At 42.4% G+C, this 23,794-nt stretch overlaps 1 protein-coding gene across 1 annotated transcript; it reads left to right on the top strand.

Annotated features, from left to right (window-relative positions):
* Window positions 1-1,062: 1,062 nt before the first annotated feature.
* Window positions 1,063-23,094, top strand: TALDO1 (transaldolase 1). Its single transcript, XM_060262684.1, has 8 exons — window positions 1,063-1,610; window positions 10,491-10,614; window positions 14,596-14,703; window positions 15,328-15,459; window positions 15,725-15,900; window positions 15,994-16,191; window positions 19,103-19,248; window positions 19,962-23,094. Exons 1-8 carry the CDS (start codon window positions 1,514-1,516, stop codon window positions 19,992-19,994), a joined length of 1,014 nt encoding a protein of 337 aa, XP_060118667.1. The 5' UTR covers window positions 1,063-1,513; the 3' UTR covers window positions 19,995-23,094.
* Window positions 23,095-23,794: the final 700 nt, after the last annotated feature.

Raw genomic sequence — 23,794 nt, 5'->3', positions numbered from 1 at the left:
CTGAACAAATCACCAAAGAAGTCTTACCTCAGAGACAGACACATCTCCACCACTTTTGTGTCCTCTCCATCAACTGGCCTCAGAAAGGGCTGCTGCTCTACTGCACCCTCACAAATCATTTTCTCAAAGGCCATGGCGGCTGCCTCTTTCTTGTCACTCCATCCCTCCTTCCCTCAGTTTCACTTCAGGACAGATGAGGGCTGGGCCACTGGGGAAGCCGCTAGCCAGAGGCTGCTGCTAGGCAACCAAAATTGCTTCTGTCAGTAAAGGGAATAGAAGGCCATAAAACCCACCCTCCAAACCAGTTATTTTCTCCAGGAGGAGAGAGGTCTGTTGTCTGGAGTTGTTGTGATCCCAGATCTTCAGGCTCCACCTGGAGTATGGCTACCCTAGGCCTTCTGGGTGACTTGATGCCACCTACCTGGCATGAAACTAAGCCTGGCTGCTTGCTCCTGTTCAGCAGCAGCCTTCCTATGACAGCCAGTGTGACTTAGCAACTGCCAACTCCAGGTTGGCAAATTCCTGGAGAATTGAGGGGTGCAGCCTGGAGACTGTAGGGTTTGAAGAGGGGCAGGACCTCAGACAGGTACAATGCTAAACACTCCACCCTCCAAATCAGCCATTTCCTCCTGGGGAACCACTGTCGCCATTCTCCAAGTGACAGCTGCAGATCACTCAGCATTACAGCTGCTCGCCAGATTGCAGAGATCAGCTCCCCTTGAGGTGGTGGTGGGGGGGGGGGGAGTGAATGCCCTCTCTTGAGTGGGTGGGAGGGAAGGAAGACAGCAAGGGTGGGGGGCACTTGCCCAGAGCCTCCTTCTAGAGTCCGTTGTATTTTTCTTCACAGCAGGCCTTATTCCTAGTAATACCACAAAGTCCATCTCCCAAAGTGGCCATTTTCCTAGGTGAACTGATATGTATTGCCTGGAGACCAGTTACAATCCCACGAGATTACCAGCCACCTCCTGGGGATTTGCAACCATAGTTGGCGACGCCTCCCACAATCATGATTACTGAACTCGTAAATTTCAACGAATTTCGTCGCACAATCAGGAGGATGGGGGGAGAAGAAGCCCACACAGACGCCTCACCTCTACTGTCCTTCCGCTGTCCTGCAATTGGCTACTTCATTCTCCCTACGCGGCTATCTCCAGCTCTCGCGCTACCCCTTAGTTCTACGATAAACGGCCGCCTGCGATTGGCACTAAACCGAAGCAAGGGGGGGGGAAATTCCCCTGGTGCGCATGCGCGCTTATTCTTCCCTGGGCTGTCGCTCAGCAGTCCCCTCCCCCTTTCCTGTGGAGGCTTGGGGGTAAAGTCAGAATAAGGAAACCGGGTCAATTTAGGAGCCAGCACTAGCCTGCTTGACCCCGCCCCTTCATTAATCCTCGCGCGGCCGTCAGTTTCGCTTGTCTGTGGCAGTGTTGGGTGGCGCGAGGCGTCCGCAGCTTCTCGGAGGGTATATAAGGGTCTCGCGAGGCGCAGTTGCGCCCTCTCACTTGGTCAAAGGGCCATGTCAGTTTCGCCCGTGAAGAGGCAGAAGATGGAGTCGGTGCTGGAGCAGCTCAAGCAGCACACCACGGTGGTGGCCGACACCGGGGACTTCCATGGTGAGAGGGTCTGCCTTGACGCCTTAATCAGCCGTTGATTTCTTCCAGAGGAAGCGCGGAGCAGGCGAACTGGGGCAGGGGGGAGGGTCTGGTGTGTCTCTCGGGAGTCGGGTCTGCTTTCCTTGCATGCTTCCGCTTATTTCACGTTCCCGCCCCCTTTCCTTTCTTTTCCTTAGACCTGCTGCTGCGAAAGAGGAAGTATTTCATCCAAGCTCCGTCCTGGCAGTTCTACTCGGACTTAAGGCCGACTGTGTTCAATGGGGCTAGCTTCAAATTAAAAAGAGTTCTGTGGCATTTTAAAAGCTAACAAAAGTTTTGTTCCGGTATACAGTGACCTGGACTAGAACTCGCATGTTCAGAAGCACTAGTCATTCTGAAATGCTTTTCACTGATGTGTTTGATGAAGCAGGATCCAGTACAGTATATGATGAAATAAAGTGGGTTTAAAAAAAAAAAACCCTCCCCTTATGTCTCTACGAGATCAAACTAGAGTGGCTTCTCCTCTGAAATTACTGCCAGTTAACGTGTGCCTAGTGCTGCAGACTCCGGAGGCCCTTCTGTGTAGTGCATTGTGACAGGAGCGGGAATGTGCAGAGGCGGAAGGATGGAATTAGGTAGACAAAGGAGATAGTGAAGTTAAAGCTATTAAAACGACAAGTCCTTGTTGGTTTGGCCACTTCACCCAAGTGCGACTTCTCTGGAAACAGGAAGTGGCGGCCTCCATTGCTTCTGCTTGAAGAGCCAGGGGCAAGATCAAGGCTCATGCTTGAATCTAACTACTGAATTTCGGTTACCTGATTTTGCAATGAAATCTCCCCCCCCCCATCACCCCCACGATTTTCTAATCTCACCATTATTAATCTCAGGATGCTGTGGCTTTTTTAACCCAGATAGTGCAGTCCATAATGCCCCCACCATACCTGTGTCGTGTTTGATGTACGTAACGTGTATAAAGAGTATTATGAGGCCCATGGTAGTGAGGTTATGCTTAGCTTAATTAAAGTGGTTACTATCTTGGGTGTATTCAGAAGCAGGAGATCCACAGGCACTGCAGGAGAGGAGAGACTGGAATCTTTTCATTTCCTTTGTAACTGAATTAAATGATTGTTCCAAAGAGCATACTAATATGTTAATAAAAATAAAGCTAATACAATTAATTACTAGCTCTGGAGAAGTAGAGGATGTCAAGCAAACCAAATAATTTCTTCCACTGATTACTGCAAGATTCATACATAGTTAGATCTTCTTCAACAGCATATTTCATGAGATAGGACCATGATCTAAAAGGTTATCTGCAGAATTTCATGAACGGAAGGATGCCTAGGATGCATTGTCTTCTCTTAGGGTCCACTCTGAAATTCTGTTGTATCGCAGGCCTGTGTTTTGGCTGATTTACTTTGTTTTGAGCTTCCATATTTTCTTCACTTGTGCTTATTACATGAATTAGGGATGTACAGATACATGATAAAAATGAAATTCAGCATAGAAGAGGAACTTTTTAAAACACGCAGTGTTTTGTAAATGGTCTTATGAAAGAGTAGAATCTTTCTGTTACTTAACAAAGGATTGCATCCTACTGATGTGCAATGAGTTAGCAAATTGGGACAGGTCAGAGTTCTTTGCATGGTGTGATTAAGACTTGTAGAACAGGATAGATTACCTTACTTTTATTATTAGTGGTTGGATCATCAAAACAAAATTACTTTGCAATCTGAAGAGCCTTGGGAAAAGATCACTTAGGATGAGGAATTCCTGAAACTTCTATAGAACAGAGACTTAACTAAACCTTTACAGGCTAAGGTTGCAGCTACTCTCAGCAGATAACTTCCAGGACAGACAAAGCAGTATGTGGCCCATGCCTAGTAAGGGCAACTAGTTTATTCATTATTTGAAATCAGTGTTGTGTTTCGAGAGCTGTGAGGTTTTGCCACTAACACTCAGATGGTTTATGAAAGCATAGGTGAAGCTTTATTGATATGTTAAGAACATAAGAGAAGCCATGTTGGATCAGGCCAGTGGCCCATCCAGTCTAACACTCTGCGTCACACAGTGGCCAAAAAACCAAGTGCCATCAGGAGGTCCACCAGTGAGGCCAGAACACTAGAAGTCCTCCCACTGTGCCCTCCCCAAGCACCAAGAATACAGAGCATCACTTGCCCCAGACAGAGCGTTCCAACAATATGCTGTGGCTAATAGCCACTGATGCACCTCTGCTCCATATCTTTATCCAATCCTCTCTTGAAGCTGTCTGTCCTTGTAGCCAGTGCCACCTCCTGTGGCAGTGAATTCCATGTGTTAATCACCCTTTGGGTGAAGAAGTACTTCCTTTTGTCATTTCTAACCTGACCACTCAGCAATTTCATTGAATGTCTATGAGAAAGGGAGAAAAGGACTTCTTTCTCTACTTTCTCCATCCCATGCATAATCTTGTAAACCTCTATCATGTCACCCCGCCATCAACATTTCTCCAAGCTATAGAGCCCCAAGCATTTAACCTTTCTTCATAGGGAAAGTGTTCCAACCCTTTAATAATTCTAGTTGCCCTTTTCTGGACTTTTTCCAATGCTGTAATATCTTTTTTGAGGTGCAGTGAATTGTGCACTATTCCAAATGAGGCCACACCATCGATTTATACAGGAGCATTATGATACTGGCTGATTTGTTTTCAATTCCCTTCCTAATAATTCGCAGCATGGCGTTGGCCATTTTTATCGCAGTTGCTCACTGTCTCAACATTTTCAGTGAAATTCTCTAGCACGATACCAAGATCTCGCTCTTGGTCAGTCTCCGCCAGTTCACACCCCATCAACTTGTATTTATAGTTAGGATTTTTGGCCCCAGTATGCATTACTTTGCAGTTGGCCATGTTGATGCCTACTTGCCCAGCCTCGACAGATCCCTTTGGAGTGCCTCACAGTTCTCTCTGGTCCTCACCACCCTGAGCAATTTACTGTCATCCGCAAACTTAGCCACTTCATTGCTTCCTCTCAACTCCAAACCATTAATGAACAAGTTACAAAGCATCAAACCCACTACTGAGACCTGTGGCACCCCACTGTTTACCACCCTCCACTGCGAAAATTGCCCAATTATACTCACTCTCTGTTACCTATTAATTAGCCGGTTTTTGATCCACAAGAGGACTTGTCCTTTTACCCCATGACTCTTGAGCTTACTAAGAAGCCTTTGATGAGGAACTATCAAAAGCTTTCTGAAAGTCAGGTAAACGACATCTTTTGGGTCCCCTTTGTCCACATGTTTGTTCACCCCCTCAAAGAATTCTAACAGGTTAGTGAGACAAGATCTTCCCTTACAGAACCCATGCTGAGTCTTCCTCAATAACTTTATTTCATCAATGTGCCTACTTATTCTCTTTGATAGTCATTTCCACCAACTGTCTTGGTATTGAAGTCAGACTGACTAGCCTGTAATTTCCCAGATCTCCTCTGGAACCCTTTTTAAAGATGGGGGTGACATTTGCTACCTTCCAGTCCTTGGGAATGGAGGCAAATTTCAAAGAAAGATTACATATTTTTGTCAGGAGATCAACAATTTCACCTTTGAGTTCTTTTGGGCCTGGTGACTTATCAGTTTTTAATTTGTCTATCAGTCGTATGACCTCCTCTCTCGTCACCTCAATCTGCCTCAGGTCTTTCAACACCCCTCCCAAAATCAGCAGTTCTGGAGTGGGCAAACACTTCTCATCTTCCACAGTGAAGACAGAGGCAAAAAATGCATTCAGCTGCATGGGCCATGATGAGCTCCATCGTACCCAGGTGTCATGTGTGGTTAAGATCAACAGCCTTGCCTTTGGAGATCAGACTTAAAGTTGAGGGTTTACTTTTTGAAGGTTTCATGCTCTTCTCTTCCAAAGCAGATGAGGTGCTCTCCGTGATAAAGAACAAACATACAACTGACCCTAGGAGTCTCTCATTTGTCCACATCCCAATTTAAATGGAGATCCTTTGTGAGACAGCCCTGACACTCATATCAAAGGGACTGCTGCTTTTCTAGTCCCTTGGGGTCTCAGTATCCTCCCCTTAAGCCATTTACCCCACAGCAGGGTAACCATAGGCATAAGGGTTCCAACTGGTCTAGGTTGAAGCATTAACCGCCCTCCTCCAAAGAAGCATCTTCATCCCAGAAGTCATCCTTCTGACTATGTTAATTGCCAGCCCCTGTAAAGTTCAGGACAGGCCAGCTCAGTTTTCTACGGCGTGGGAGACTATTACTTCCAATGAGTGGGTTTTGTTCATAGTTAATTTGGTTACAGATTAGAATTTGAGTATATTCCCCATTGCTGTTTACCTTTAAGGGGATCTAACCAAACAGATTTGGGTGTTGCCCAGACTTTGGCCTCCCTAATTGACAAGGGTACCATACAGGAGGTTATGGTGTCTCAGGCATCAGAGGGTTTCTTCTCTCATATTCCAAGTAGATAAGAAAGATGGGTGAGTTAGATCCATTTTAGACCTCAGAAAATTAAACACTTTTCTTCATGTTTCAATTATTACAATTTAATTGTTGGTTCCTTGCTATTGATTTGAAGGATGCCTTCAAATCATGTTTCAATCCACCCTCGACATCATAGGTTCTTGCATTTTTCATGTGGGGAACTACAGAATCCTACTCTTTGGTTTCACCACTGTACCCAGAGTATTTTCTAATTAACCCTGGTTATTGCTTACCTCTGAATGTGGGGTTGCTATATATTCCATATATATGACTGGTTAATGGTGGCAAATTCCAAGGACCGATTGTTGAATTATTGCACTTTTGTCCTGGAGGCCTGTCAAGGACTAGGACTCCTGGTAAAATGGGATAAATCACATTTAGTTCCATCTCAAAGGGTACAGGTTGTCGGAGCTATGCTGGATTCCCTAGTGTGGAAAAGTTTCCTATCTCACTAAAAGGTACAGGCTATTTTTGTCTTGGTGAGATAGTTCAAATTGGTTTGGAAAATTCTGTGGCTTTTGGGATATATGGCTTCTACCATCACAGTCCTACATATGGCTAGGTTATATATGTGATCCCAGCAGATCTGGTTTCTGTCTTGTTATAGAGCTGGGGTTAATGCCTCATGGCCCAGATTCTCTATTCCCGGACCTGTCATACATTCTTTATTGGGGTAGTCTTCCATGGATAATTTATTTTAAAGGGATTTCCTTTCAAGTTTCTGAACATGGGGTAGCATTCTTACTATGGATTCTTTGCTCTTCAGTTGGGGCACCCACTATGATGAATTGTCAGCTAGGGGTACTTGGTTAGAAGATGAGAAGCTGCTGCATGTTAACATTTCAGAATTGCAAGCAGTGCATTATGACCTTAGTTGTTTTTCAGATATCGTTGAAACTGATCCATTCTTGTCCAGACAGAAAATACAGTTACAATGTACAATGTTTTATTTTTAAAAGCAGGGAAGTACAGGGTCCAGAGGTCTATATCAGAAAGCTATTTTTACATGGGACATAGTGGTGAAGCTCAATGTTTTGAGTCAAACTATCCACATCCCTGGGAAGCTGGAACACACTCCCACGAGTGGTCCATAAAGGCCACTTACCTGGAGCTGTTTTTTATCCTCTGGGGGTGCTGGATGTCAGTCTTTATGTGACATGAGAAAACAAGACAGCTGTAAGATTATGTTCTCAAGCAAGAGTAAGAATTGGTTCCCCAAGGGATGTGTTTCAGCTATGTTGACAGCAAGCCCTGTTTGTTTACGCATTCCCTCCACTCCCACTCCCTATCAGGGGAATAGACAGTAGGGAGAGATCAAATATGATCCCGGTATCACCCTTTTGGCCTCATCAGATATGGTTGCCAGTCCTTATGGAGATCTCCCAGAGCCAGTTTCTTTCTCTACCAAAATGACTAGATATAATCAGCATCAACCAGGTGCTTCATCGCAGTCTGAACCGCATTAACCTGATGGCTCGGAGGCTTCAAACAGAGACCTAATATTTTCTAAGGAAGTTAGTGATGTCCTCCTGCAGTCACACAAACTTAACACTACGAAATCCTATACATACAAGTGGAGGCTGTTCTCCCTCTGATGTAGTGAGGATGTGTTGCCAGGTAGTGCCCTGTTGCAAGTCATATTTGATTATTTATTATATTTATACCTGAAAACTGAGGGCCTGGTGTTTTCTTCTTTGAAGGTTCACCTGGCTGCTATCTCTTGCTATCACAGACGAACTGAGGAAGGATCCGTTTTCTCCCATCCTTTGTCTAAGAGATTTCTTAAAGGGTTAGGCAATCTCTGCCTGCCCTGGGATCCTTTAATGCCCCAGTGGTCTTTTATCTGTTATGTTAGCACAGTTAATGCTCAAGCCTTTTGAATCGCTTGCTACCTGTTCCTTGGCAGAACTTTCTATGAAGGTGTGTTTCCTAGTAGCTGTTACCTCAGCCAGGTGAGTGGGTGAGCCAGCAGCTCTTCAGATAGATATCCTCTCTTTCTGAAGGTATTCCTAGGTAGTTTCTATGTTCCGCTTATCCCAAGATATTGTTTTGCCCATATTTTTTCCTGCACCAAGCTCTGTGAATGAGTGTTTATTGTATCCTTTGTTAGGAGGGCATTATTATTTTACCTCAGAACCCTGAAGTTTTGCAGGAATAGAGCCATTTGTTTTAGTGGCCCTGAGAGTAGGAGAACACCATCTCAGACCCTGTCCCAGTGGATTGTCAGGACCATTAGGGAGTGTTATGATAGGGCCAGATTGCCATGCCTATAGAACAATCATGCCCATTCCACTAGGGCATTGGCCCCCAACCTTTTTGGCATCAGGGACCGGTTTCATGGAAGACAATCTTTCCAGGGACCAGTGGGGGAGGCGGCACTGGGGGTTTTGCCACCCCAGGCTGCCCCCGCCCATGCCACATCCCTGTCCCCTATGGGGGTCTCTAAATGGGGGGAGACTTGGGCTGTTTCTGCCTCCCCCTCCCATTTAAAGACTCCTGCCAATCAGTTGATAGGTGGAAGTCTATAAATGAGGGGAAGGCTAAGGCCACAGCAGTGCTGCCCCTTCTGCCGGTCCAGGACCTGGGTGGTTGAAAGAGGCGGTGTGGCCTCACTCTGAGGTTGCCTCCCCTGCAACCTCTTTAGTCCGGGGCTGCTCTCTGCCTTGCTCCGCGGCCCGGTTGCTAGCAGGCCACAGTCCAGTACCAGTCCATGACCTGGTGGTTGGGGACGCCTGCACTAGGGCTATGGCTTCTCCACAGCTTTCCTGGATGAAGTGCCTTTGAGGGAGAACTGCAGACACATTTGTACATCACTACATTTTGAATCTGCAGGTGAGACATAACGCTCAAGTAGGCAAGGCAGGTCTTCATTCACTTTTCAAGTGAGAAGAGCATGCCCAACCACCTGTGAGTAGCTTGCTAGAATCCTCATGTGGGACTGTACAAAAGATCAATGTTGAAAACAAAGTTGCACTTACCTGTAACTGTTGTTCATTGAATATCTTCTGTGCAGGCACACATACATTCTCTCCTGCTCCACTGCATGCTCTGGCTTCAGTGGCACTAGAGGTATTGAGGGTAGGGGTATGCTGCTATGCAGGAGCATGTGGTCCCTAGATGGGAACAAGATTCTGGCTCTGGGATGCAGTGCCCCCAGAGGCTTTTAGCTATAAAGACCTATCTGACCATTCATGTGGTCCTTGTGTGTGCACAGAAAGTAATGGATGAATAATAGTTACAGGTCAGTGTAACTTCGTTTTCTTGTGGTAAATGATGGGAATCTGTTATTTGTTCAGGCAGTACCTGTATGTTGCAGGATGAAACCAGAATTTTGGGTATATCTGTGTGACAAAGTAATAAAGTTAAGAGGAAATGGCATATAGTACTGAGGTGGGGAAATGATGTATGTAGCACTTCCTTATTCTTTATAAACAGGGAAGTTCTTAGGTAGGTTGAATATCTGGACTGTTTTCTTTTTAGTCTTAACAAATAGAATTTATCCATCAAGTGTGCTCATGTCCAAAAGCTTGAGGAGGAAAGTATTTAAATACTAGTCCTAAAGCTTTATTTTTGTTCTGAACATGTTGATTACTCGCCAAGCTGTGCAAACAGCAGAGATTTATTAGTGTTCCAGTTTTAACCATGTTCTGAAGAGATAGCATTAGCAAACATAAAAAATGTTGACTTAAAAATTATCAGTTGAAACAGCCCAGTCATGTAGCTAGTTCCAAAGTTGACTTTACAGTCCAGATTTTTTTAAAAAATCAAGTCAATAGAGTCAGATGTATTTCACTCTGTAATCTCACACGATAAAATTGTGGGTTTAACCCACCCACAAGTAGAGAAACAAAGACTGTACTGACACACAAATTAGAATTTTAAACAATGCTGGCAGAGATCTCAAAAGATTACAATTAGCATTATAGGATTACTAGGTAACACAATATTTGAGACTGTGGACAGGCAGTGGGGAAAATGGTGGTTTGTTTTGTGATTTGTTTGACTTCTGACCCAATTCATGGTTCATTTAGTTTGGGAGGTGTAAAACTCACCAGGAACCTTCAGCAGGCTCTCCTCCACCTGCCCTCCAAGTTTGACAAAGATTGGATTTGGAATGTCTGAGTTATAGCCTACCGAAGCAGATGCACCCAGAAAAACTCAGCTTCAGCTCTTATGATGAAAACTAACTCTTCTCTCTTTGCGCTGCAGTGCAAAGTGAATGCAGCGGATCCAGGGTGTATCATAAATCTACACAGGGGCATTATAATTTGGCTGTTTTATTTTAAATCCCTTTCCTAGTAATCCCTAGCATAGAGTTTGTCCTTTTCACTATTGTGGCACACTGGGTTGACATTGGGTTTGTACAGATACAGGAATTCCTAGATTAAATGGATAAATAGTGAAAGCTGCTTTTTATTTCCAAAGCCATTGAGGAATATAAGCCTTTGGATGCTACTACCAATCCTTCCCTGATACTGGCTGCTGCCCAGATGCCATCTTACCAGCAGTTAGTGGAAGATGCTATTGCATATGGAAAAGAACTTGGTGGGTGAGTAAGCCCTATTAATACTTAAACTTGCAGTTGCAAATGTTTGGTTATATTATTGGCCTTTGTTTCCTTAATCCCTGCTGTACTGTAGTTCACTATAGCCTAGAGCAGGGGTGGCCAAACTGTGGCTCAGGAGCCACATTTGACTCTTTCACACACATTGTTTGGCTCTCAAAGTTCCATTCAGCTAATGGCTTGGAGAAGGCATTTAAAGTTAAGGTTGTTTTTTTCCACCTCTGTCTCCCTCTCCCATCTTTTCCTTCCTACCTACCTACATCTGATGTTCACATCTTGCAGCTCTCAAACATCTATTCTTTGTGGCTCTTACATTAAGCAAGTTTGGCCTGACCTAGAGGAACTGCAGTTACAAGCAAGTAAACCAACAAAAATACAAACTGTAATTAGATGAGCAGTAATAACAAAAAATAAATATTGTCAAAAACATATATTATTAGTAAATATAAGGAAAAATGGAAGCCCTTATACAAAAATCTATAACACAAATAATCCAAAGACGACAACTGTCATATACAAAAGAGAATAACAACTAATCAGAAACTTAATAGAATTCAGAAACTCAGTCTGAATAAGGTATTAAAGTTCACAAGATCCAATATACGATTCCAATATACGATTCAGAATGCCTTAATCCAAGAATAAATTGATCCAACCAGGGACTGGGAGTCCCACGTTTCAAAGATGTGAATCTTCCTCAGCACAGGTAAGTTATTGCACATGCAATTGTGTGATTAGTTTTTATTTATTTATTTATAACTGTCATAGACCAGCAAACAATTAATAAAAGTCCAATTCATAACCAATAAAAGGTGATATAAATATACAATAATTATTATACACTAAAATATGATACCACCTAAAATATACATAAAATACCAATACAGACTTTAAGACGCTGACACTGAAGATGTAAAATTAGTGTTAAAACCAAGGATGAACTAAAAACCCTGTCTAGACCTCTTTGTTTCTTCCCTTAATAAATAAATTATTTATTCCCTGCCTAAGCCAGCATTTAAAGCAGTAAAATCATACAAAATTAAAACTAATTGTCCATAAAATCATACATAAAAAGCATAAAATACTGTTATAAAACTACATATATAACAAAACATTGCAGTTACAGCCAACAGATTGACAAAGGTGTTTAGCCATTCCCTGACTGAATCATTAGAGTTTTCCTTATTCTTGTGGCAAGCCAGCTAAATTTTGCTAATTTGTATGTAACCTCAGGGTTCCTATCACTAAGAAGATTCTTAAGGAGTTGCAATTTTTGGCTACTGGTAAAAGGTATGGCCGTGGAAAATGGAAGTACTTCTCTATGATCATTATAAGCCTCACAGTCAAATATGACATGGACTAGAGATTCGATACCATTGCAGCAGCAGGGACAAATCGTTCTTGGAACGGCACTTTTTTGTATTCCCCTTCCACCACCACTGAAGGGAGAACGTCCCACCTCATAAGAGGTAAATTCCAGTACAGCAAAAAGCTTCAGTATTTCAGTAAGGAGAAAAGCCTCAGTATAAGTCAGGCAATAAGCCACACAGCTCTATAGAGCTCCAAGGCAATGTATCAATTCTCAGTTGTAGATTTTAAATTTTGAGTTTTAAAAGGCAAAAAGCTTCAGTATAACTCAAGCAATAAGCTACGCTGTAAGAAAAGCCTATATAAAGCCTAAATACCATAAATATTGAATTAGATCACACCATAAGTTACTCACCGGTTCTGTAGAGCCCCAAGGCAATGTATCAGTTCTCAGTTGTAGATTTTAAATTTTGAATTTTAAATTGCAAAGACCACTCAGAATGTTCAATGAGTCACATTATGCTCACATTGTGCTCAGCATTTTCATAGCATGGTGAGTTTGAAGATTCCCAAACCAATCACAGCTAAGTGTCTAAAGTTCTTAAAGAGACATGACAACTAGTACAAAAAATATTTAAACATAATTCAACAAGTACAGTTCAAAGAACACTCAAGAGTTCTGACACCCAAAATTCTGAGTGTGTAAAGTTCTTTAAACATAAAAATTGAAAGTTCTTAAAAGATATAATTATTATCAGGGCTTTTTTGGTAGAAAAAGCACAGCAGGAACTCATTAGCATATTAGGCCAGACACCCTGACATCACCAAAAGTGCGTTCATCCAGCCACGCCCGAGTTTTGGGTGATTGATGCTGGTTAACAGCATTTACCTGGGAAAACAGGTTTGGAATTCTCATTCTGCCATGATACCTTCCTGAGTGACCATGAGCCAGTCACACACACTCAGTGTAACCTATCTCACAGTAAACAAAACTAATAAAAATTTAGACCACATTTCATACAACAGTCATTTAAAAGAGTACTACAATGTTCAAAAACAGATCAATAAAGCCATCAGCAACAGAATTCAGACTAGAAATTACTTTCAACTTTTTTCTGATGCTGTCACTCTTCTAAAGACAATTTTCTGAGCATTCAGCAATGAATCAGTCAAAGGCTGCACTCCAGAAAGATGGCTTACATCCCTTCTTAAACTAAAGGAGGGAAGTGGCCTTTCTAATCTCCTCTGGCAGGTAGTTCCAAAGAAAACAAACAATCGTAAGTTTTGTTTCTTTGCTCCTAGAGAAGTGTGCCATTCCAAATTCACCAGCAGAGACTAAGAGCACAAGTAGTGCCCTGTGGATCAAGCCAGAAGTTCATCTGTTGCCCTGGAGTTCCAACAAACTGGACATAAAGGCTTTTCCCCTAACGTTCCTTTCTAGCACCAGCATTCAGAGGTTGATTGCCTCTGTGGTATATCACAGTGAATGCAGACCAAATAGGTATTAAGAGGGCAGCAGGAGGGACCAGAATTTGTCAGGTATTGACTTTTGAGAGTGGAAGCTGTATCTGATGAAGGGAGCTTGAAAATTAGTACCAAAAATCTTATTGGTCTCTAAGGGGGTCCTGGATTTGAATTTTCCTCTTCTGGTGTGGAGGGACATGGCTACTCTCCTGAAACTGGTCCTGAATGAGGCCAAGAATTGCCACACCAGGACAAGTGCTGAGTTCCCAAGAGGTCTCATCTGGTTAAGTTTTCTCACCAGCACAAACTTTCCAGCTAGCCTGGAGAAAAACCCCACCTGGCCCTTTAAGCCAGGCTGAACATGTGGATGGAGCCCACAGGAGCAGCCGAGGGGGGGCAGCACTTGGAGGGACCCTGTTCCGGAACGTAACAGCGGCAGGCTGAGCCAAGCCTGGGTCTGCCAGCGGGCACCCTGGTGTGCAAAGACATGCAGCAGCAGTTGCTTACAGCAAGATGGTGGGCTGGGGCCAGGCCAAGGCGGGCCCAGCTGCAGGCAGCGCAGTCAACGGTGCAGGCGGGCTGGCAGGGATGGGTAGCCACCAGGCTGCCACCCAGCACGCACCAGAAGAAGCACCAGCCCAACCAGGATGAGGTTGCAGCAGTGGCATGGCTGGTCAGAGGCAGTGTAGGGCAGGCATAGTGGGGATGGGTTCCAGCCATAAATACGATGGTGGACTCACCTCTCCGGTGCGCCAACTACGCAGTGAGGCATGGCAGCCAGCAGGACCACAGTTGGGGACTGGATGGATGTCACAGTGTGGCTGTAGCTCACTGACCGGGCGCAATGGAGAGGGCAGAGCCAGAGCACTGGGTAACCCAGCCAGAACTGCATTCTGGTGTGTTCCAGCTCATAAAAAGCCCTATTGTATAAGATTCATGTGTAGCATTGAGACATAATTCAACTAGTGCAGTTCAAAGAAAACACAAGAGTTCTAATGATTGGTTTAATCCATGTTCTATAGTTTACTCATTCCATCCCTCAGCATCTTTAAGTGAGGGGATTTGGTTATAATGATAAAGACCAAGAGCAGTCCATAGCATAAGGTACTAAAGCTAGTTGTTGCAAATTTGTCCTACATAACGACCATACTCCATTCTTTTCTAGGTTTTTATCATTTTCTCTCATATTTCCAGGTCAGAAGATGATCAGGTTACAAATGCTTGTGACAAGCTTTTTATATTATTTGGTGGAGAAATATTGAAGAGAATACCTGGCCGTGTGTCCACAGAGGTAGATGCAAGGTGTGTATTTTCTGATTTCATTCGTCAATTGAAATTCCTTAGATAAAGATTGCATAGAACTGGGAGCAAGGGTACAAGTGGGCTAACTTTCTGTAAGTACACATGCTGGGCAATACATTCCCTATACTGTTCCCTATATGGAACAGAATGCGTATATAATATTTATGTGTGATGCAGTCAGGAAAATGAGCACATCTGTTTTGATAAAAAAAGGAGTGACGCAGTCTTCTCATTCCATGCATTGCTGGCATAAGTGGTGTTTGGCTGAAGTCTGTAACTGGATAGAGCAAATCTCTGAAAATGCAAACCTGTTGAAGTGCAGTGATGCCCGTTAACTTTCTTACCATTGGGTCGGTGCTTGTCAGAAAAACAATTATTCCTCTGCACATAAGCATGATCTCATCTCCTCTTTTGAGGGGTGGGCTATTTTTGTAGGGAAAAAAACAGCAGAAACTCATTTGCATATTAGGCCACACCCCCAGACACCAAGCCAGCCAGAACTGTGTTTCTAGTGAAAAAACCAACAACCCCAGGGGTAGATAACAGTAACATGAGTTATATGTATTTAAGGACATTATGAAGCATGCTTGTAACCTTTAACAAAAAATCCTCTTTATTCCAAAGGTTGTCATTTGACAAGGAAGGCATGGTTAAGAAGGCTAGACACTTCATAGATCTTTATAAGGAAGTAGGAATTAGTAAAGACCGCATCCTTATCAAACTGTCTTCAACATGGGAAGGCATCCAGGCTGGCAAGTAAGTTTATACCTGGTGAATTGGTGTAAAATAGCTATTTAATATCACATACCTTTGCTTACCTGTCTTGATTGGAACCCCTGTAATGTTTTCTGGTGTAGTCATTTTCAGAACTTAGTCTTTAAGTGGGGCAAATACTAGATAAAGCTTCATAACTGTTATTTTTTTTTAAAAAATAGTTTATATTAAAAATTCTGTAGCTGTTTTATTAGTATGAGTGTTGTTGGTAGGGAAAGTAATTCTTCTTTGATAACTTACTTTACAGAGTTCTCGAAGAACAATATGGGATCCACTGCAACATGACATTACTGTTTTCCTTTGCTCAGGCTGTTGCCTGTGCAGAGGCAGGTGTTACACTCATTTCACCTTTTGTTGGGCGTATCCTGGATTGGCATGTTGCAAATACAGACAAAAAAGCTTATGAGCCATCAGAGGACCCAGGTAACTGTTTCAGTTCATATGGCTGTCTTTGGGGAGTAAGTTTCTTGAAAAGTGGTGAAATAACATTGCATTTTACATTCATTGTTTTTATAGGAGTGAAAAGTGTCACTAAAATCTACAATTACTACAAAAAATTTGGTTACAAAACTATCGTGATGGGAGCTTCATTTCGAAACACTGGAGAAATCAAAGCACTCACTGGCTGTGACTATCTCACCATTTCTCCCAAGCTTCTGGGAGAGCTCAGTAAAGATACCAGTAAGCTAACTCCAACGCTCACTGTCAAAGAAGGTAAGTTTTTTCCTCCACCAATGCAACATATTGCGTCATAGTCTTAGTGCGAGTGTGTTACTGAAGATGATTCCGTCTAATGGTGGTCCTTCACCCTGGGGGCGGGGGAGGAAGGGGAGAGGTTGTGTGTTAGATAAATGGATGGAAGGGATCAGAGAAAGATTAGGGGGTTGGAGCACCTTACCTATGAGGCTGAAGAGTCTGGAACGTCACAATTTAGATAAGAGACAACTAAGAGGGAACATGACGGTGGGTTATAAAAGTATGCATGGGGTGGAGAGAGTTGACAAAAAACTTTGCTGTCTCCCAGAATACTAGAACTCAAGGGCATCCAATGAAGTTGTTGGGCAATACTTCTTTACACAGTGAGTGATTAAAATGTAGAATTCGCTGCCAGAGGATGCAGCAAGTGGCCACAGGGATAGGTAGCTTTAAAGGGGATTAGATGGATTCATGGAAGATAGGGTCTCTCAGTGGCTACTATCTATGATGATTAAAGGGAACTCCATGTTCAGAGGCAGCCAATCTCTGAATCCCTATGCCAGGCAAATTCAGGGGAAGGCCTCAGCCTCTGAGCCGTGATCCTCCAGTGGAACTGGTTGGCCACTGTGTGAGACAGGATGTTGGACCAGAATGGACCACTGGTCTGATCCAGCAGGGCTTGTCTTATGTTATTCAAAACATTCATTGAATTGATTTGCACTGCTGTTTTCTCAGACACTTTGTATTAATCTTTATAATGTTCTTGGAATCCCTGGTTCAACGTGACATTGGAGATAACATAAATACTGTATACTGAATAAAAGTTTAGGAGAAATGAACTCGGAGCTGATAAGGGGTGAAAAATGTGTGTTACTATTCAGAAGCAGTTGTTTCAATATAACATTTTAAAATTCATGATAAGTTGCTTTCATTTTTCTTTTATTGTTACCCTGTGCTTTCTGGATGTGATAGGTGGATAAACTATGTACTAACAGGCTGTTAAATTGTGTGAATTAACAAAATTGTGTGGTTAACAAAAGCCTCCCATGATACATTGATTAGATGAACCGGTTTGCTCATCTTTTGACCACTGATATCCAAATTAGAATATTTGTTTTTGCATTATTATTCCATATTTTTCTGTGAGCCAAAATCATAACAGAACTCTCAACGTATGTTTTAAATGCTGAATACCTGGCTATTCCTTGTTAAGTAGCTGAGAATGAATACCTGCTGTGTATGATGTGCTGGATAGCTGACTTTGGGCCAGTCACTTTCTCTCAGCTTAACCCTCACAATATGGTAGTTGTGAGGATAAAATGGGCCAAGGTGTAAATGGTGTTGTAAGCCACTTTGAGAAGAATAAAAAGGTAAAAGTTGTCCCCTGTGCAAGCACTGAGTCATTACTGACCCATGGGGTGACATCACATCATGATGTTTTCTTGGCAGACTTCTTATGAAGTGGCCAAGTGCAAAGTAATGCACATTAGGTCCAAAAATCCCAGCTACAAATACAAGGGGTGTGAACTGGCAGAGACTGACCAAGAGAGAGATCTTGGGGTCGTGGTAGATAACTCACTGAAAATGTCAAGACAGTGTGCGATTGCAATAAAAAAGGCCAATGCCATGCTGGGAATTATTAGGAAGGGAATTGATAACAAATTCTCCAGTATCATAATGCCCCTGTATAAATCAATGATGTGGCCTCATTTGGAATACTGTATACAATTCTGGTCACTGCACCTCAAAAAGGATATAGCATTGGAAAAAGTCCAGAAAAGGGCAACTAGAATGATTAAAGGTTTGGAACACTTTCCCTATGAAGAAAGGTTGAAACGCTTGGGGCTCTTTAGCTTGGAGAAACATCGACTGCGGGATGACATGATAGAGGTTTACAAGATTATGCATGGGATGGAGAAAGTAAAGAAAGAAGCACTTTTCTCCCTTTCTCACAATACAAGAACTCGTGGGCATTCAATTAAATTGCTGAGCAGTCAGGTTAGAACGGATAAAAGAAAGTACTTCTTCACCGAAAGGGTGACTAACGTGGAATTCACTGCCACAGGAGGTGGCGGCGGCTACAAGCATAGCCAGCTTCAAGAAGGAATTGGATAAAAATATGGAGCAGAGGTCCATCAGTGGCTATTAGCCACAGCATATTATTGGAACTGTCTGGAGCAGTGATGCTCTGTATTCTTGGTGCGTGGGGGGGGAGGTTAAAGTAGAAGGGCTTCTAGCCCCACTTGTGAACCTGATGGCATTTAGGGGTTTTTTTTGGCCACTGTGTGACACAGAGTGTTGGACTAGATGGGCCAGTGGCCTGATCCAACATGGCTTCTCTTATGTTTGCCATTGCCTTCCCCGGTCATCTACACTTCCCCCCCGCCCCAGCAAGCTAGGTACTCATTTTACTGACCTTGGAAGGATGGAAGGCTGAGTCAATCTTGAGCCGGCTACCTGAACCTAGCTTCCGCCGGGATCAAACTCAGGTTGTGAGCAAAGCTTGGACTGCAGTACTGCAAGTTACCATTCTGTGCCATGGGGCCCCTTTGAGAAGAATAGTGGGGTATAAATATTTAAATACATAAATGATGTTAGCCATTTGGATTTTGAAGGGGGCAATCTTGGAATTGTTCTTGCTAGTCCAGTCTCATCAGATCTTAGAAGTTAAGCAGGGACACCCCTGGCTAGTATTTGGATGGGAGACCTCTGAGGAATATCAGGGGTGTGACACGAAGGCAGGCAAAGGCAAACCACCTCTGAAGTCTCATTTTGAAAACCCTGTGGGGTTGCCATAAGTCAGCTGTGACTTGACAGCACTTTCCACCATCACCAGTCTTAAGATGGGCATTCACTGACTGCGCTGTTCAAATAGCTTGGGTTGTTATATTTGTGAAGATTCCATAATTTGATGTATCCCTCAATGCAGCCCAGGCATCTGACTTTGAGAAGATCCATCTAGATGAGAAGACATTCCGTTGGCTTCACAATGAAGACCAAATGGCTGTGGAGAAATTGTCTGATGGGATCAGAAAGTTTGCTGCTGATGCCATTAAACTGGAACGGATGATAAAGGTAAAATTAAGAGGTTTTTATCTAGGTACAGAGCTAGTAAGGTTTTTGAGAATGACAGTTGGCATTCGGTTGTAGGGCCAGGGCTCAGTGGTAGAGCATCTTCTTAGCTTTCGGAAGGTCCCAGGTTCAATCCCCAGGATTTACTGTTAAAGGGTCAGGTGGTAGGCGATAAAAATGACCTATGCCTGAGACCCTGATGAGCTGCTGCCTGTCAGAGGTGACAATACTGACCTTGATATACCAATACTGTCTCACACTGTTTTTTTCCCCACCATGACTTTAAAATCTATGAACAACTAAACTTGATAAAAGTTGAAATAATTACTGGTGCTGAAGTCGAGAGAAACTAGTTATTTTACCTGAGTATACATGTACTTTTACATCATTATTTGTCTGATAAGTCTGTTAAATGGCAGCTCAGGGCTTTTTAGGTTTTTCTGGTTTGAGGCTTTTTCACTCAGGTCCTCAAAACCTGCCCTTGAATATTAGAAATTGAAAGGTGCTGGTATTGAACTTTGTTCCCCAGATTCGAAACTGTCTCCTATACAAATGCCTATTTGAAATGGAAATAATGTCAACTACCCTGCATTTCTGCAAGTATTTCAGGAAGTAATGTACTGAATTTTTGTACTGGATTAGATTATGACTTAGTTCTTAGATATATGACTGACTATTAAATTTGGCCATTAAGTCCTCTTTTTTTTCCCTCTTAGGAACGAATGTTCAGTGCTGCAAATGGAAAGTAGAGAAACCAAAGTTCTTCTATGTGGAATGGGTGTACAAATGCTATGTTGCATATGAATGAATTTTCTGTATCCTAAGCTTTTTATGTAGATTTGTAAACAGAAGGCTTTCAATGTTTGTGACACTTTTATATATCAAAAATCCACTCCTTGGGGGTGGACAGACATTTCCACTGAGAATTATAAATTTGCAAATGACTTGGCTACCACTAATTGATGGGGAAGGCTTTCTCCCCTCAAATATTAATAATTTTAAAAGATTTTATCAATGTTTCCATTATTCATACTTTTGAAGTACAGTGGGTACAATGTTCCATTCCAGGAAGTATAAAACAACACCTTTGCTCCAACTTTTGTCCTGAAAATGAGAACTGTGTTTGGAATAAGGAATTCTGAGAGAGTGTTTGAGGAATTTGTACTATAGTAAGTAAGTGCTAAAGAGTAGCTATTTTTCTATGGAGGAAGGCCATGGATTATTAACATGGATGCAGTAATGGGCTTAAATCACAGCAGTTCATTTTAGACATCACACCAAGCCATGGACGTTCAACTGCCTTAATACGACATCTGAACACATATTCACAACTGACCATCAATCCAAACTTGCCAAATTTGGGTGTGTGTAGCTATGTCTTCGTGATGTTTAATATACCATTGAATTATCGCTACTGGTTTGCCCTCTAAATTTTAGAAATAGAATGTTTAGGAGGTGGAAAATTAAAATATACAAGCAGCTTTTAATCATGATTTGTACAGCTGGAAGCCCAAATTGTGGTTTGGCTTTTAAGCTATCATTAGTGCAGATCAGTTTTCCTAACTGAGCCCCAATGAATATTAATTCATTGGGGCTCAGTTAGGAAAATTAATATTCAGTCTTGCGAACAAAAAAGCTTTGCAGTAATATGGAATGGTAAGGTAGTACATATAGGAGTAAGAAAGACTATAAAATAGGAGTCAGCATACTCTGCGAGTTCTCAGAATCAAACTACTATGTTCCATTTCCAGGACTCACGTTTTGATCAGAGACAATGCTTTAATTTTGCCTATCTCAAAAATATCATCAATCGACATTCCAGCTTTCATCAGTTTCTCATCCAGGGCCTTCCGCCACATTGCTTTGTGTGTATCCTGATTTAAAGCAGCTAACAAAACATCTTCAGCATAGAGCTGTTTTAATCTCAGTTTGAGGGCAAATGCTCCCAAGTATATCTGTCCAGATTCTGCCTGTAATATGATGGTTTGATGCACAGCAGAGAATATCCAATATTTTCCTTAAGAACTGGGCTAGTGGTTGGTCAATATTATCAGAGATAGCTTTAATCCAAATAGCTGAACCATAAAAAATGAGGGGAACTGCTTTCAAATTAAAGGCTTGCATGACTCCAGGAATACAACCCCACTTTATTGTGGAAGAACCTATTTATGGTGCTTGTGTAAGCTTGATTTGTGAAGGGCTGTTCTGAATTACTGTGTGCAAGATAGATCTGCTGAAAACAGATTCCTCAAATAGGAAGTCCGACCCTGTTTGGGACAAAATCACTGCATTATCTGCATAAAGCAAAATAGGTACACCAATCTCAGCTAATTTGGGTGGATGGCAGTAATAATCAAAAATCAATGCTGTGTTTAAATATAAATTAAATAGGAAAAGTGCCAACAAGTATCCCCCACAAACCCCCTTTTCCAAATTAAATGATTTGTCTAATTCCCATCATATCGATATCATACTTGGGCAGTCAAACCTGAGTATGTGTTGAATAAGTCCTAGGAGCCTTTTCTTTATGATGGTTTAAGTTTGTTCCACAATCTAGGGCAATTTATGGGGTTGAAGGACCCCCTGAGGTCAATAAAAGCCACATGTAATCTTCCCCCCTCCTTTAAAATGAATATTTTTCAGCCAGGTGATAATTAGGCAAAGGTCATATGATGAGGAACCCCACCTAAATCCTATGTTCACGCCCTAGTATGGTTTCTGATTCCATCAAACCCAGGAGCTTCTTTAGTAAGTAAGCAGAATATAATTTTCTTAGAGAAGACTGATTGGTCAATAGCAGGATGGGCCACTTCTGGGTCCCTTTTAAAATATCAGGATAATAATAGGATGTTTCCATAAACCAGGTATTTGTGCACTGATGTTAATTTGTGTGGAAATGGGCCAGGATGCTATTGCACCAAGAGGAATAGTGATAGATGCACTAGGATCATTAGCATCGGAGAATAGCCTCTTAAAATAGACTTCCCACATCAAAGAGGCAATACAGCATGGGATTTTAGAGGCTGGGTTTATAGTAGCACTGATGATACAGTAGAAGACTTTATTGTCATCATTATTGCTAGTTGAAAGAAGATATTTCTATTTAGAGAAACTGGGACCAATTTTGTAGCTTTTTTGAATTGAGTTTGGATTAAGACCAAGAAGAGCATAGCCCTTTAATTTTCTGAAAGATTGGCCATTTAACTTAACAGGGAAATTTTCCAATGGACTTCTGCCTTACAGGGCTGCTAGTGGCTAGGAGCAAGCAGAGCCAAGCCTCTGCAACTCGGCCCAGACCCCTCAGTCAGCCAGGGCAGTTTGTGTCAGCTCACCAACGGTCTCCTCCTGCACTGCTTCCACTTTGGGAGTTGATGCAGTGGGTGAGCTAATAATGCCCATTATTAGCCCCACTGAGCTGAGTGATCCTGCAGTGTTGGCTTAAAGCACAGCAGAAGATGCTCAGCTTGAAACCTCAGGGCTGTTTCACTTCCCAGCCCTTTCCCAGTAAGTGGTTTGGTGCTGTGTAGGGTCATTGCTGCCTCCACTGCAAATAGCATTGCTAGCCTGGTCAGATAACTACATGAGCATATGGAGTACTGCAGCTGGGACAACTTGCCTCTGTGGTCAACCACTGGGAGCAGATGGGTGAGTGGGTGGGTGTGGCTAGAGCCAGAGCCTTCTAGAAATGCCAGGTAATAATGTCATTGGTTGCAACTTCAGACTGTCCACCATTGCATTCATTGTATCTAGTAATGTCTTTGGTGCAAAATCTTCCAACTCAATTGCTGTAATTTTGTTTTTCTTACCTGTTATCTTGGTTACTCAACATGCCACAATTTTAATACCTAAGGACTTGTCGTATCATATCCACATTTTCTTTAAGTGTTGTCAATGAATGACATTCTGAAATTTTTACAAAAAGGATTATTGTATAAAATACGAAATTAGTACTCTAGGTATGTTTGCACACGCAGGAAAAAAATCAGAGCACGAATCCTCTCATTCCCCACTGTGTGTCATTTTTAAAAATGAGCTTCAGTCAACATGGGGAGAGAGAGGTGAGTGGACAGTGGCACTGCATTACAACCTGCCAAACCAACAGACACTTTCCTTTGCACTTTTATTTCATGGTGAGAATAATATCCCTGCAACAAAAGGCCTCCTTTTGAATCGTGGCTAGATTTGGAGAATAGGGAACAAGCTGCATTTAGATCTGCTGGGCTAGTTTTAGACTTTGAACATTTTAATTACCTTTGTGAGCCAGATCTTCTTACAGGAAGGATGTGATATCCATGCAGCAATATACTGCTACTTTCGTATAAAGCTTTTAGCAAATGTATAAAATTTCTATTTTTCTCTTTAATACTAAACTTTGCACACTGTCTCTTCATAAGATCTCCTGATTTCAGAGGCAAAAAGCCTTCCCAAATTTACTGCTCAATTTAAAATCTATAGTACTAATGGCTTTTCAAATATTTCTGCATAATATCTGCAGTAACACAAGGCAGCATTGAGGTCAACTGTAGAAATAGTCTACCACACCTGGATT

This window comes from Heteronotia binoei, chromosome 21 (assembly GCF_032191835.1).
Source record: "Heteronotia binoei isolate CCM8104 ecotype False Entrance Well chromosome 21, APGP_CSIRO_Hbin_v1, whole genome shotgun sequence".
Lineage (NCBI taxonomy): Eukaryota > Metazoa > Chordata > Lepidosauria > Squamata > Gekkonidae > Heteronotia > Heteronotia binoei.
The sequence above is the reverse complement of the archived record's forward strand: the minus strand, read 5'-3'. Positions and strand labels throughout refer to the sequence as shown.

Excerpts from the sequence above, each read along its gene's own strand:
- TALDO1 (XM_060262684.1), top strand. The coding sequence starts at position 1,514 with ATGTCAGTTTCGCCCGTGAAGAGGCAGAAGATGGAGTCGGTGCTGGAG. Across the intron at positions 15,460-15,724 it reads GAAGGCATCCAGGCTGGCAA|AGTTCTCGAAGAACAATATG; the intron begins GTAAGTTTATAC and ends CTTACTTTACAG. Across the intron at positions 16,192-19,102 it reads AACGCTCACTGTCAAAGAAG|CCCAGGCATCTGACTTTGAG; the intron begins GTAAGTTTTTTC and ends CCCTCAATGCAG.